General features: G+C 40.5%; 2 protein-coding genes across 5 annotated transcripts in view; one reads left to right on the top strand and one right to left on the bottom strand.

Moving 5' to 3' along the window:
• Positions 1-1,118: 1,118 nt before the first annotated feature.
• LOC104942867 (homeobox protein OTX-like) lies at positions 1,119-2,958 on the bottom strand (the record flags this gene model as incomplete). Its single annotated transcript, XM_010768175.1, has 2 exons — positions 1,119-2,013; positions 2,764-2,958. Coding segments are annotated over 2 exons (696 nt in total), but the record flags the coding sequence as incomplete, so codon positions are not given.
• Positions 2,959-5,945: 2,987 nt separating this feature from the next.
• LOC104942864 (casein kinase I isoform gamma-2) overlaps positions 5,946-14,484 on the top strand; it is a 36,745-nt gene continuing 28,206 nt past the window's right edge. For 2 of the 4 annotated variants that reach the window (XM_010768169.1, XM_010768167.1), the window contains exons 1-2: positions 5,946-6,123; positions 9,583-10,382. In XM_010768169.1, coding sequence (XP_010766471.1) covers positions 10,155-10,382 — 228 coding nt within the window. In that variant the 5' untranslated portion in view covers positions 5,946-6,123; positions 9,583-10,154. Of the gene's footprint in view, positions 6,124-6,171; positions 6,372-9,582; positions 10,383-14,484 lie in introns of those variants that run through there. The other 2 variants (XM_010768170.1, XM_010768168.1) reach the window with 2 other exon arrangements.

Raw genomic sequence — 14,484 nt, 5'->3', positions numbered from 1 at the left:
ATATTAAGATGCTGATGAACTCTTCAGTCGGTTAAATAAGTATTCCTGTTCCTCAGATTTAAGATGAACTCGTTGAATTTCTGCGGGACGTCCAACGGTGGAGGCATGTTTCCTCTCCACGGTGTGAACTCCATGCTGTTCGACCTGCGCCACCAGATGGCGGAACAGTACCGTGTGTACTCTGCCGCGAGCCCCGCGGTGCACACCCTGTCTGTGGCCGAGAGACTGGCAGGTGGGTCCTCGTAACTCTGCAACACTTTATTTACAGTTTTTCTCAATCGCTAAACCCACTATTTAGAATCAAAATTCCTTTCATCAAACCAACAGCACAGCCATCGAAACAGAAAACCATTTCTCTACAACAGTATACCATTTATCATTGATATCACACAAAATGCAGATGCTAAGCAGTGTTTTGCAAAACAGATCACACAACTCTCTAACTGAAGTTACAATTCTCTACACAAACATCAAAAATCTTTTGTGTAACTCATGTCTACAGAACAAAATAATCTTCTCACAGTGGATAACACTTACTCCTCATAAACTTAGACCATAGCTACACTAATTGACACTTGATGTGCAAAATATGAACACTTGTTATCAGTCAATCACCCCATTGAAAAAGGTAACTGCATGGAATGTACTGCATACCTTACAGTAATGATGTTACACTGAAAACATTTACATGACAGAATTTGCATGACTGTACTTAAAATATATTTTTAAATGGTGCCGGTAAAGCTATAATAGTGTTGATATGACTTGCATAGCTCTTTGAGATGTTCATATGGGGAGGATTAGCTATAGTTGATAGTAGAGCAATACATTTTTACAGTCAGTAATTGTGGTCTTTTCCTTTTTGCACATTGAGAAATGTTTTTTTTTGTATTGGGGTGAATTGAGTACTTCACTTNGCACCCTCTATGAAACATCAAGCTACCCCACAGCACCCCCAAAATAAATCTCTGAGCCTGACTATTTGTGTTGGGGGGGCCCGACTTTTTTTTTTCTCCAAAGGGGGGGCCTGACAGAAAAAGTTTGAGAACCACTGTGCTAAACCAAAAACACAAATGAACCCCCAGAGAATTCAGGTACAAATAACTTTATTTCACATTTGTATGTTTCTGTGCCTAATTACAATGGGGAACTTTTTCTGAAATGCTTTAAAAAGGATTATAACTGCCGGTGTAACCAGCTAAATAATACTGAAGGTGGCAATGGTATCTTTAAATGGGATGTTCATGCTGCTTGTGATGATTAAAGAACAGTCTTGTTGATGCAAATTTGCATCAGTTGCAACCAACCTGTTGATTTTAATAAAAACAGACTTAAATAAGACTTGGAAATATGTGACTGTATAGATGTATTCCCCTTAAACAGATAAAATAACACTCTAAATTAAAATTGATATTCTGCCAGGTTTACAATAAAAGGCAGTAAGTGCTTCTCCACCGTGTCTCTCCCCACGCAGGAGCAGAGATGTCGGGCTGGAGGTGAACAGGTCTACATTTACAGCCCCAGGTGAGGGTGAGGAGCTTTAGTAGAGCACACAGTCTGAAGGGAGAGGCTACAGTTTTTAGTAACAGAGGGCGAATGGACCCCGAGGGCAGAGCCGTGCTGTAAGATGGGCCAGAACACTGGGGGGAGGGCCAGCTCCGTGGACAGCACTCCTACAAGGGGCTGGTGAGGAGGCTGGCTGTAGCACTCCCTGAAGGGGAAGAGTGGAGGGGAGTGAAGGCGGAGGGAGCACCGTGAAACATCAGAGTCTGAATGTGTGCGAGGCGGACAAATATCCCTGCTTTTATCCACATGAGGAGGAGAAGGACAGCGATGAAGAGGATGATTGTGTCTGTCAGTGTGTGATGTGGAAATGTCCTGTTTGTCTCTGGTCCTCTCTTCCTCCTGTCCCCCCGTGCTACGGTGTGGCGCCTCCTCCACACTGTGGTCTCTGGAGAGCGGGGAGCACCTCTGACCTTTACGGTGCTTTGCCCTCCTGTTCTTGAACCACACCTGGACAAGAGAGAGAGTAAAACAGCCACGGTAAATGTATGTTTATGGCACACTTCATACACAAGGTAGGTCTAAAATGCTTGACACCTTTGCACATTCAAAAGAAACAAACTTTAGAAGACTGGCTCAAAATGTGAACATCTAGAAATGTAGAGAAGATTAAAGTTAAGACACAAAAACTAAACAATTCCATGGAAACTTTAAAGGGGAGCTTGTTTTTTTAGCAACCTTTCACTGTCAGCATTCATACATTTGTTACCACATGAGAAATTGTGAAAGATAAGGAAAACAAAGTACTCATGTAAAATGGCCTATTTTAGAATATTATTGGATTAGAAATATTGATGCAGAAATGTGTTTATCACTTTAGTGTTGCTGCTAAAGGGTGTTTTAATTCCTTTATGGCTTAATCTATAATAATACATCATCATTTATTACCCTATAACTTGTAGTCGTAACAAGCTTTCTTTTTACATATGTAGTGAATTGTAGTTGCCATTAGAGTAGAATACAAATACATATGTACTTTATGTAATTGTCACCACTTGAATGTCACAATTATGTACAAATGTGCGACTGTATCATTCCTTAACCTTCCTTAACCTCCCAGTTGTTTTCCCCATTAGAATTACACTTTAATATCAATATCAAATGGTAAGTGCAGCCTTTTATTACTGTGTCCCAGATTCAAACAAATGTGCATTATTCAGCAGGTCTCCAGTCAGGTGTGTTGGGGGAGTGTGTGTTCACCTGAATGCGAGCCTCCGGCAGGTTGATGCAGACAGCCAGTCTCTCCCTCATGCTCACGTCGGGGTACTGTGTCTGCTGGAAGGCTTTCTCCAGAGCCTGCAGCTGCGACACTGTGAAGGCCGTGCGGCTGCGGCGCTGCTTCTGCTGGTTTCCATACCGAGCCTCAAGAATAAGCTCTGGGCGGGACAGAGAGAAACAGAAGGTTATCACCAGTCACTCAGCAGCAAGTCCTCTCCAAAAACACTATCATAGGGAGCATGAAGTGAATTAATATTTCCCCCACACTTGCATGTTGTTTTTCTTTGAAATCAAGGCAGTAGAAGTTTGACATGATTTTTATTGACTTTTATATGCTGAAAAATGGAATAATAGTAGCTTATTTTATAGGCTGCTGGACATTGTATTTGATGGATTCTAACAATGAACAGTGGTGGAAGAAGATTTATGTTCATCCCTTGGATGTTGCAGGTTAAGGTTTGAATAACTCAAATGTTCTTATAGTTCATCTTTTAAAATCATATTTTGTGTTATTATCCAAAAATAGTCAAGCAATTAAGTCCTCAAATAAATGTAATCAGTTATTTCACTGAAATGTATCATTAGCACAACATATTTATACTTACAGTAAGTCAAGTATCTCAACAAGTATATTTAGTCTTTTATCGTTCATTTTTGTAAAGCACTTTGAATTGCCTTGTGTTGAAAGGTGCTGTTTAAATAAACGTTCCTTGCATAGTTAATGCAAACTATTGATCATTTAATCATTCAATGTGTTATAATCAATTGTTTATATTGTGATCATCAATTTGACCATGAACCCTCTTTCACCACATCACTATATACATAAGTTATGTGCATAATACAACATAACTCTAGGAAACAGAAAATGTGTTTTAAACTGTTAACTAACATTTATGTTCAAGTGTTCAGTCCTTTACAGTTTTTCTCAATTGCTAAACCCACTATTTAGAATCAAAATTCATTTCTTCAAAACAAGAACATAGCCATCTAAACAGAAACACACTTGCCATAACTCTGAATATCTTTTGCAAAATGCACTTACATGACCAAAACTGAAAATACTGGTCACAAAAAAGAATAAGTCGATCGAAACAGAACAAATTGTCCTCTAATGAGACAAATGTGTTTTCATAACTGAAACTCCGGTCACCATAATANGCAGCACTGACAAAATGATGGGTTTTACTAAATTAACATATTTTACTGCAGATTTACTACTGCAATTTGTATCAACATTGGGATTTCAACCACTTTGCATTGCAAAGTGGTTGAAATCCCAATGTTGATACAAATTGCAGTAGTAAATCTGCAGTAAAATATGTTAATTTAGTAAAACCCATCATTTTGTCAGTGCTGCTAAACCAGTGGTTCTCAAAGTGGGGGGCGCGCCCCCCCAGGGGGGCGCAGAGGCATGNCATCATTTTGTCAGTGCTGCTAAACCAAAAACACAAATGAACCCCCAGAGAATTCAGGTACAATTAGGCACAGAAACATACAAATGTGAAATAAAGTTATTTGTACCTGAATTCTCTGGGGGTTCATTTGTGTTTTTGGTTTAGCAGCACTGACAAAATGATGGGTTTTACTAAATTAACATATTTTACTGCAGATTTACTACTGCAATTTGTATCAACATTGGGATTTCAACCACTTTGCAAAGCTCAAATATAAGGCCTGATCTTCTTTTGGATATAAATAAATGTTTTAATTTGTGAGCACTGACAACATCGAGCAGTTTATATTGTCACATTTTACATGGAGTTTGATGTGTAGCCCAAAGCACTAAATTTGGTTTTGTAAAAAATGTGAGATCTCCAGTCTGCACATAAATAAACTCCAATATTTGTTGAATGAATCTGGTTAGAATTATGCATCAGAATTCCAGATGTGGGTCCTATGCCAGCATGACATTATTTGCAGTTGTACAAATACAATTGTATTCAAAATATGACAAAGTACTGAATGAAATAACAGAAGTAACATTAATTAAGTATTGACTTAGACTTAAATCAAGTACTGTAGTTTGATTATTTCCCTTTTATACTATTATATCTAGATATCTGAAGGTATGAGTTATTTTGCCGATTGAGATTAATACTACATAATGAAATCAACAAATAAAATATAACTTAACATTAAAGATTAAGATAAAACTTTATTAATGCCCAGGGGCTCAATTCACCAGTAGTTAAAAATGATCCAACCTTTTACAAGTTACAACATTAAAGTAATATTAATGGAATATATTATAAACGTTATTCAGAAATTGGAGACTCTGTTTAGTGAGTAGGCTACATTTACTTGCGGTACTTTATTTAAGTTTAGCTTGATGTCAATAACTTTACTTAAAAAAATGAATGGATAACTTTTATGTGCAAAATTGCATTTCTACACACTGTGGAATTGCCACTTTAAATACAAGATATGAGTAAATGTTCTAGCCCTTTGACCACTGGTCAACATTTGTATACACCTGTAGCAAAAACATGTTTGACGAGCACTACATTCAGGACAATACTCCCTTTATTTTAGTCATATTAGCAGATTTAAATTATACCAATTTAGATGTGTGGTGTGAGTCTTTTTACACCATCCGAGGTAGAGGAAGTACTCAAATCTTGTACTCCAGTCAAAGCAGAAATGCCATAGTATAGGAATATTCTGTTACAAGTGAAAGTATGTATTGAAAATGTTACTATTGTAAAAGTACAAATACCTAAGTGTTGGCATCTAAATATACTAAAGTAGCCTACCAAAAGTAAAAGTACTGAATGTGCAGATTAGCCCAAAATCATATATATATATATATATATTTATAGGTTATAATTATTTTTATCAAGCTGGTAAAGGTGGAACACATTTGAATGACTTTATTCACTGCTGGGTACCTTTAAATTGTAGTTGAGTATAAGTAAAGTAGCATAAAATGGAAATACTCAAGTAAAGTACAAGTACCTCAACAGTTTACTTATTTGCTTGATCAAATGTACTTTGTTACTTTCACCAGTGCACACCATTGTATATTCAGTTCTGTATAAAGAGTGTAATGTGTCCAGCGAATGGACCAGCTCACAGCAGCTAATCAATGAGCTACTCACGCCTGATGTTTTGCTTTATTCACCAAACCAGTTGCGTCAGTTTTCCAGCGTACGGCGGTGGTGGTGTGAGCTGTGAGCCGGCGTGACGCTGTGCCTGCCTGGGTATCGGGCAGCGGAGGGAGGCTTAAAGAGACAACAGCAAAATCATAGCAACTTGAGAGGCTAGAGAAACGAAATGAGAAGGATACCCACACACGAAGAACCATGACTTCGAATGCCTTCTGGTAGCTGACATTTAAAGGTAACACGCTTTCCTTTAGCGACAGAAATGTGTTGTTTCTTGAAGACACCGTCCCGCCGTTCGTGAGCGTTCTTGCTAATGTTTCAGTGGCTAGCTTGCTAAATGGCTAGCTAGAAAGCTAAACGGTAAGAGATCCGGGCTGCCTACGGTGTGCAGTCGGTTGTTCTGGATTAAGGAGTTGCCCGGCAGGCAATGGTCAGGGAAATATCTACAGCTGGGAGCTGAACCAAAACTACCAATACTCTCAGGTGAAACAACTAACCCTCTTATCATACAATCTGTGGCATTAAGTAGTTGCGACATTGTTATTTCTCAGCTATTAAGCGTTTACTAACTGACCATGTTAATGTGGCACAGCGAATGTCAGTCAATGAATATTTTATGATCGTTCCTGCTTCGACTTGTTCCGTTTGCATCAGTTTGCTTACGGTTAGCTAGTTGGTGTTTGAAATAGTAAAGTGTTGTTAACAGATTAGCGATGGTACATCGTTTTTATTTAGGCGTTGGGCCAAGAAGAACGGTGTTTGTGGTAAGTGCTAGGTCGGTTAGCTTATCACTGCTAATGTGACATTTCGATTAAGCGTCAACTATAGAATAAACGTCTACTCAAGGAGAATGTGCCGATAGTGTTGTTTTATGTAGCTACCATAAGTATACGTTTAAACGGAAGCAAGCGATTGAACGATATCAAGCTAACTGAAGCTTGCTAACTTCAGAGTATCTGGCCTTGTCCGTCGTACCAGCTATGTTAACTTAACCCTTCTCAATACACGCATTGACGGATTTTAGGAGTGAATTCGTTTTTTAAGACCTCATCTCATAATAGAAAACTAACATAGGGCTTTAGAGAGAAGACGGCTGTATTTAAACACTTGAAACTGACGTTACGCGCTAAATGACAGCTGCCAACCCCGACGTTATTCGGTTAGCTACTAGTAGCATTAATATAAACTCAAAGGGCAGATCTTCTGTACACGGAAATGAAAATGTATCAACCAAAACTTGTCTATAACGGCTCTAATGGCTGTTCGATTTATATTGATAACGTTTGAATTCGTCTTGTGTCGTGTTATTACAAGCTAACTGCATCGACTACAACGTTCATGGCAAGACAATGTGAGAAACGAACCGATCTCGTTTGGTGAGGCATTATTCACAGATTTTCTGTCAATTAGTTGATGTGACATCCAAAAACTAAGAACATAAAACATCTCATTATACAATAACATTGTATCTATATCAAACAGCTGACAGGAAAAACAATACTCAACTTCCTGAAATCAGCCAGATACATGTTTCGCTATGGTGGCCGACATTTCTAAACTGAGACAGTGAACTATTTCATTTTTTCAAGGGCCATCACTATTCTTTCTTATATTAACACTTTATCATACTTGTTTTAAAAGCATTGAATTGTTTTTTGGGTCACCTTGACAAATCAGATGCTTGTCTTAGTGCATTTCAGTTGTTGTGATCATTTGACTTTGCTGTTACCGACCTCGTTCATTGTACTTCCAATCTTGTGACCAGGTAGGCTAGTTTCTTCCTATTTCTACAGTAAGTATCGTCATGCTTCAAGGTAGACATGACAGTGTAATGATTGACCTCATACTTGGTTTATAACTTACATTACATGTCATTTGTTAGACGCTTTTATCCAAAGCGACTTACACACATTCAGTACTGTGGGCAATCCCCACAGGAGCAATTTGGGGTGAAGTGTCTTGCCCAGGGACACAACGACATGCTGACTGCAGTGGGACTCAAACTTGCTATCCCCTGATTCGAAGTCCAGCACACTACCCACTGAGCCACAGCCTCCCTAAATGTGTATTTTTTTTCAGGCTGACTGCAGTAGTGAAAGAGTACAGACATACTCAACGTCTCAGTGTATTTGTAATCGTTGTGTCATTCTTTAGGAACTCGTACCAAGGGAATGATCTTCTTGGCACCTGCCACCTGCCAAATAAAGGGGAAAGGTTGGCTGTGGCAGGGAACAAAATAGGTCACCTGCCACCATGTCAAATAGGTTTTTCTTTTTTATATTTAGAACTCTTTTTTTAAAGAGCAAGTCTATTTAAGGCAGGGTTGAAGGTTTTATAAGGATATATTCAAGTGTTCTACTGTCTGGCACCACTGATTCATTGTTTACATAGATGTCAGAAGTTGCTGACAAAAGGTAGAATGTTGTCTATGCAGGAAATTAAATTACTCCCGCCCGTGTTCACTAAACGTCAGACATTGGTACTGCTTTTTTATTTTCTTTATGTAGTTTTGCCTTCTCGTTAAAAAAGCCAACTCTCAAATTAACCACGGATAAACATCAGAAAACTATAACTCCAATGTTTTGAATACCTATTTATTATCATAAACCAGTGCTAAATCATCTCATATTACCGTATGTTTGACCTGTGATGGCTATTTTAGTCTTTAGTCTTTCTGTTACAGCATTACTAACTGTAGACCAGACTGTATCCAAATCCTTCCAATAATATGCTTCCCAATGATGCAAATGTTATGATGAGATGGGGCATTACAGCAGTCATTGATCCGTGTAAGTGCCTTTCCATAAGAAAGAGTGGCTGCCCAGTACTAGTGCTTGCATTACTTGCTCCACCAAACGTCTTAGATCATGGACGTAGGGGAGTTAGGAGAGCAGCTCTGGACAGATATGTCTGCATGTTATTGTTAGCGAAATGCTGCACAGAGAAGGTCAGGTTACACTGCTAATGAAAACTGAAATGAGGGTTTGATTGATGTTGTTTGTGCCCTGCATTGCTCCTACAATAGTGTATGGCTTCGAATCATATCCTGTTTTAGTAAGTAGGACATTTTGGAGCTTTGCAAAAGCTTTTGAGGATTGTGCCTGAAACTTGGCTCAGGTGTTTCAATTAATTTACACTTTAGTCTTGCTTACAAGAGTTTCACTCATAGGCTCTGTGTCTTGGGCATTACAAAAATGAGTTTAATCGAAAAAGAGATTATCTATTTTCCTCTCATACCTGAGGTCCACTGTGGAATATTTCTGCTCCTATTGATTGCTTTATTGAATTAACCTTGTGCAGGTCTGAAGCAAGATCTCATTTCAGCTGTAGTAAGGAACAGCCATAGTAGACATACATTGATCTTTAAGTCAAAGGTTAAAGTGTTATTATATATATTGTTTATGTCCACATGGCCAGAAGTATTATGAGAGCAAATAATGGTTTGAGTTTTGGCTTTTTTTTTATTACAATCTCCAGATAATGCTTATATACTGTTATAAATCTAGAAGGGGATAGCTACAGTACAGAATATATTGTCTGACGTGAGTAAATATATAGAACATCTTCAATTAATGTAAAGAATATTTTTAAGAAAAAGTAATGATAGTTTATTTGGAGTGTATTTTATGATCTTTGTTGTAGTAACAGGCTATACAGAGTACTAACTGATATCTCTTTGTTTTTGCTTTTTCAGATACCCAGCTATCATCAGACTCATCAGTTACCAGTCTTCCCTCCAGCTGTTTTCTCTGCGTCTGGGTTGCCTTGTCTGCTGTGGCCCTGCATCATGGAGAGCGTCCACTGTGTCACTGAAGGCTGACCAGAAGGAATGAGGGACTCTAGGAGATGTTCCCAAGTGTCCTTGTGGATGCAGTAGCTGGGTTTCGGAGTCCTTTTTTATGACTAGAATTGTATGTGCATCTGTGGGCACATCCTAGGACAACCTGCCTATTCTTCAGGCAGGGACATGCTACTCTGAGACTGGAGCTGGAGAAACAAACAAGGAAGGAACCCCTCTGCTAAACAAGGAACCCAAAGAAAAAAGGGAAGCGCTCAGCAGAAGACCCAACTGATAGACACTTATTGAAGTGTCTCATTGAAGTGTCCTCTGAATCATTGCACATTTTAACAGCAACACCTTTCCTCTGTCCTGTGAGAGTTTGTCTCCCTCCCCCTCCCTAAAGCGTCCTCTGTCGTTGTTATTGGAGTTTCTACGGTTTGCATGGCTGGAGAATAACCGTGGAGAGGCCAGGGTATCACAAGCTTATGGATTTTGAAAAGAGAGGGGGCAAGGGAGAGACAGAGGAAGGGAAAAAGATGTCTAAGACAACAGGCAGCAGGACTGGACATGGGGGCCGAAGTTCAGGGACCAATTCCGGAGTTCTTATGGTTGGACCGAACTTCCGTGTGGGTAAAAAAATCGGCTGCGGGAACTTTGGAGAGCTGCGGTTGGGAAAAAATCTCTATACTAACGAATATGTCGCCATCAAATTGGTAAGTGCATCCTCAGGGTTGGTGAACCAACAGAAATGTCTATGAGCTTTCACTTCCATGTAAGCACCACAAAACTGTTCTGGTACATCTCCAATGTCAGTCTTCATCCTGTATTCTGTATTAAGACTACTACTTGCTTTTTATTTTTATTTTCTAGCAGTCAAAATTTCATTTAGATGTGCAGCAGACTCTTGTGCAGTTGACTATTTGACCTAAGAGAGCCAGACACAGGAAGTATAAAGGAACTGTCCCCTCCTCCCACAGCTAGGCCCCATGGGCTGTTAATGAGTCAACCATTCTCTGCTTGTGTTTATCAAAGCGGTGAGGAAGACTTGATTATAAGACTTGGATAATATCTTAAACCATATCTTGAGTGGTGTGTGTGTATATAAAAAAAAATAGGACAAACATTTTCAGCCTTAACAATTTGTGTCATTCAAGAGGTAAACAAGTGTTGTAAGACTTGTTTTATTTAAATATAATCTCTATTCTTTGTAAGCCAACATTTAAAATGTGTATCTACCTATACTACAATTCCCTCAGTCAGAGGAGTGGATTTTGATTCTTGTGGAAGCTCTCCTTCTAATAAGCTCACTCCAGGTCCCATGTGCAATCAATAATTGACTGCATGTTTTTGTTTTGTGTCAGCATGAACCCCTTTTTTTCCCAAAGCCACTGTTTTAAATAGCATTTAAACAGGCTGCAAAAAACCACATGAAATGTCAGGTGTTTGCTTTTTGGATTCTAGGCCAGCAGGTGACTGCTCAGCCATTTCCTCTAAATCAACTTTCCTCTATGCATCTTTTCCCAGCTATAAATGTGTTGCCACTTGTAGTTGCTCTTTGATCACTGGCAGCTTGTTTTCCTCTCTGGTAATGCCATGATGTAAGCAAGGCCTAACTCAAACTCCAGTTAAGTAGTCCTACTGGAGCTGATGGGTGGGCTTGGCGTCATCTCAGCCACATCGTATCTCCTGCGAGGTCCTTATCTCTGAACGGGCATCCACTGAAGGCTTTGCTAACCACGTAGAAGGCAGAGGTTAGCAAACAGCTGTAATTGCAGTTCTCCTCTGAAATCTCTGGTTGTGCTGGCTGCTCTTCCCCCCCCCGCCTGTGAACCCTCCCATCTGTTTGGGTATTTTTAACCCCATGGTGTCCAGCTATATCTGGATCTGGCATTGGGGCAGTAACACTCCTCCATAGATCTTCTGGCCCACTGGACCCAGCATTTATCATCTTGGCTTTATCAGCATGTATATTGGTTCAAGGTTTCAAGGTTTTTATTTTGTCATACGAACATAGCTACAGTGTAGTTATGACAATGAAAATCTTAGGTCACAGGCTCCTCCAACAGTGCAACACAATAAAACAGGTGAACAGATAAATATAGTGCAAGTAAATATAAAAATAAATATAGTTTAAAAAGTGAAATAGTGCAATAAGAGTATATACAAGTTATTGGAATATGATATATTAGATAAATAATTTCTAAATAGCAGCCAGATGAATGTTATGGATGTTGTTTCAGGTGTTTAACAGTCTTATGGCCTGTGGGATGAAACTGTCTCTGAGTCTGGTGGTTTTAGTCCGGATGCTGCGGTAGCGCCTGCCAGACGGCAGCAGACAGAACAGTTTGTTGCTGGGGTGATAGGGGTCTTTTATAATCCTGAGGGCTTTCTTCCTGAGCCACTGGGAGTAAAGGTCCTCCATGGATGGCAGCTCCGTCCTGGTGATGTTCTGTGCAGTTTTCACCACCCTCTGTAAAGCCTTACGGTTGAGGGCGGTGCAGCTGCCGTACCAGGCAGCTAGTCAGGATACTCTCTATGGTGCACCTGTAGAAGTTGCAGAGTGTCCTGGAGTCCATGTTGAACCTCCTCAGCCTGCGGAGGAAGAAGAGCCGCTGTCAAGCTTTTTTGGTGATGGTGGTAGTGTGAAGAGACCATGTCAGGTCCTCAGTGATGTGGACACAGAGGAACCTGAAGCTGCTGACTCTCTCTACCGTAGTCCCATTGATGGCGATGAGGGCTTGTCCCTCTCTCTGCTGCTTCCTGTAATCCACGATCAGCTCCTTGGTTTTGCTGACGTTAAGAAGGAGGTTGTTATCCTGGCACCAAGATGTCAGGTTTTCGACCTCCTCTCTGTATGCCTTCTCGTAGCCGCCTGTGATCTGGCCGATGACGGTCGTGTCGTCGGCAAACTTCACGATGGTGTTGGAGCTGTTTGTGGCCACGCAGTCGTGTGTGTGAACAGGGAGTAGAGGAGAGGGCTGAGCACGCAGCCTTGATCGGCTCCGCTGTTGAGGATCAGGGTGGAAGATGTGATGTTTCCCGAAAGTACTGCCTGGGGTCTGCCCGTCAGGAAGTTCAGGATCCAGTCACAGAGGGGGCTGTATAGCCAGAGGTCCCTGAGCTTGATGACCAGCTTGGAGGGCACAATGGTATTGAATGCTGAATTGTAATCAATGAACAGCATTCTCACATATGTGTTCCTCTGGTCCAGGTCTGAGAGGGCAGTGTGGATGGTGAGGACTATGGTGTTTGAGGAAGTAGTGTGCTAATTGTGTTAAGGCACAACATTGTCAGGCTATTAGTGGGGCCCGATTTTGAGGCTTCTGGGTTTATATATGATTTTGAAGACTAATTTTAGATAGTGATTCATGTTTTGTTTGTATAATAATTGTATTTTGTGCAATGATGACTCTAATTGCTCTCCACAATAGCTTTCTCTATAGGCGCATTCACACCACAGTACTTTTCCCACAAAGGTTCATAAGAACTTAGCTCATGAGAACTCTTTAGTTCTCATAAACTAAGTACAGATCGCGTTCACACCGGAATAAGTTCCTGGGGAAGGATTAGGCAAATGAAGCCGCTGACGTCACTTCTTCTTCTGCTTTGGGTTTACTGGCAGGCCGCAAACACCTTCACGGCGTATACTGCCACCCGAAGTTCCCGGCCGGAAGTCCCCGGAGTTGGGGACTGGCTTCCCGAGTACAACGCGCCAGACGCCGACACCCCTCATCCCACCGCTCCCACTTTTCTTTGTTGTCCTAGTTAGTCCTCTCGTTTGCGACTGGGTAATCCAATCTAATAAAATGCGCGTCACAAAGTTTTTGAGTTTACGGGCGCAAGTTTGCATTCCGCCCAAAGCCCAATCAACAGAGGACCTTTTTTCTCCCCACAGCCTGCTCTCTTAGCAGGACTGAAAGGGGGTTCTAAAAACTTTCTCCAGACTAATTTGTTCCGACTTTTGCTGGCGTAACGCAACTAAATCGTAGCTCAGGAACCTTCCTGTGGAAAGATTGAGTGACTACTTGCCTTCGTAGCGGCAAAACCTATAAACTAAAAAGCCAGAGCACTAGTTAGCAGATGCTTACGCAGGGAAAATCATCCAACCAGTATCAAGTATCCTCCTTTGTGCATTTTATTCCTTAATAAAATCCAATGAACCAGGTTTCCTCTTTTCCTTAACGCGTCCTTTTTATGCTTCCTTTTTCTTTGCCTGGAAACACCCTTGGTTAAAAACGTTTCCTACCAGTCTCTGGCGCCCACCTCACCGTCTCTTAAATATACATTGACCCAAGTCTCTAATCACCCCGCCCAAACACCCTTCAAAAAAAAGGCATAGAAACTACTTTAACCTTATGACACTAACTAAAAATACATTCAATCAACCACTATAACGCCAGAAAATAAAATGTTAAATATTAAATACTAAGAGTATATACGCCAATACCTTCCATGACACATTTGTTACGGGTGAGCAGTTGATTAGCTGATATAATTACCTACGTCATGAAGCATTAATGATTACACAGAACGAGCAGTGTGTGTGGAGGCATCGGAATCTCTCATGATCTTCATCGTTCAGATTAGATTTCGCAGAACAGTCTCCTCAGGACCGTCAACTCCGGCGACCCGTGTTTTAAACATATCAGAGATTAACAGCTATAGGGCACTTTACCACATAGTTTTAATCTTGTGGGGGTTGCACCTAACGATCAGGAGTGAGTACTGGCTCACGGATCTCCTGCGGTGTAGGTCTCATAATTTGCACGAAATCAAAAACACTAAATGCTTGACAATTCACACAGAACGTAGCTA

The sequence above is a fragment of the Notothenia coriiceps genome, unplaced genomic scaffold, assembly GCF_000735185.1.
Source record: "Notothenia coriiceps isolate Sejong01 unplaced genomic scaffold, NC01 NC01_scaffold00005345, whole genome shotgun sequence".
In the NCBI taxonomy this organism is placed as follows: Eukaryota; Metazoa; Chordata; class Actinopteri; order Perciformes; family Nototheniidae; genus Notothenia; species Notothenia coriiceps.
This window is presented reverse-complemented; position numbering and strand designations above follow the sequence as displayed.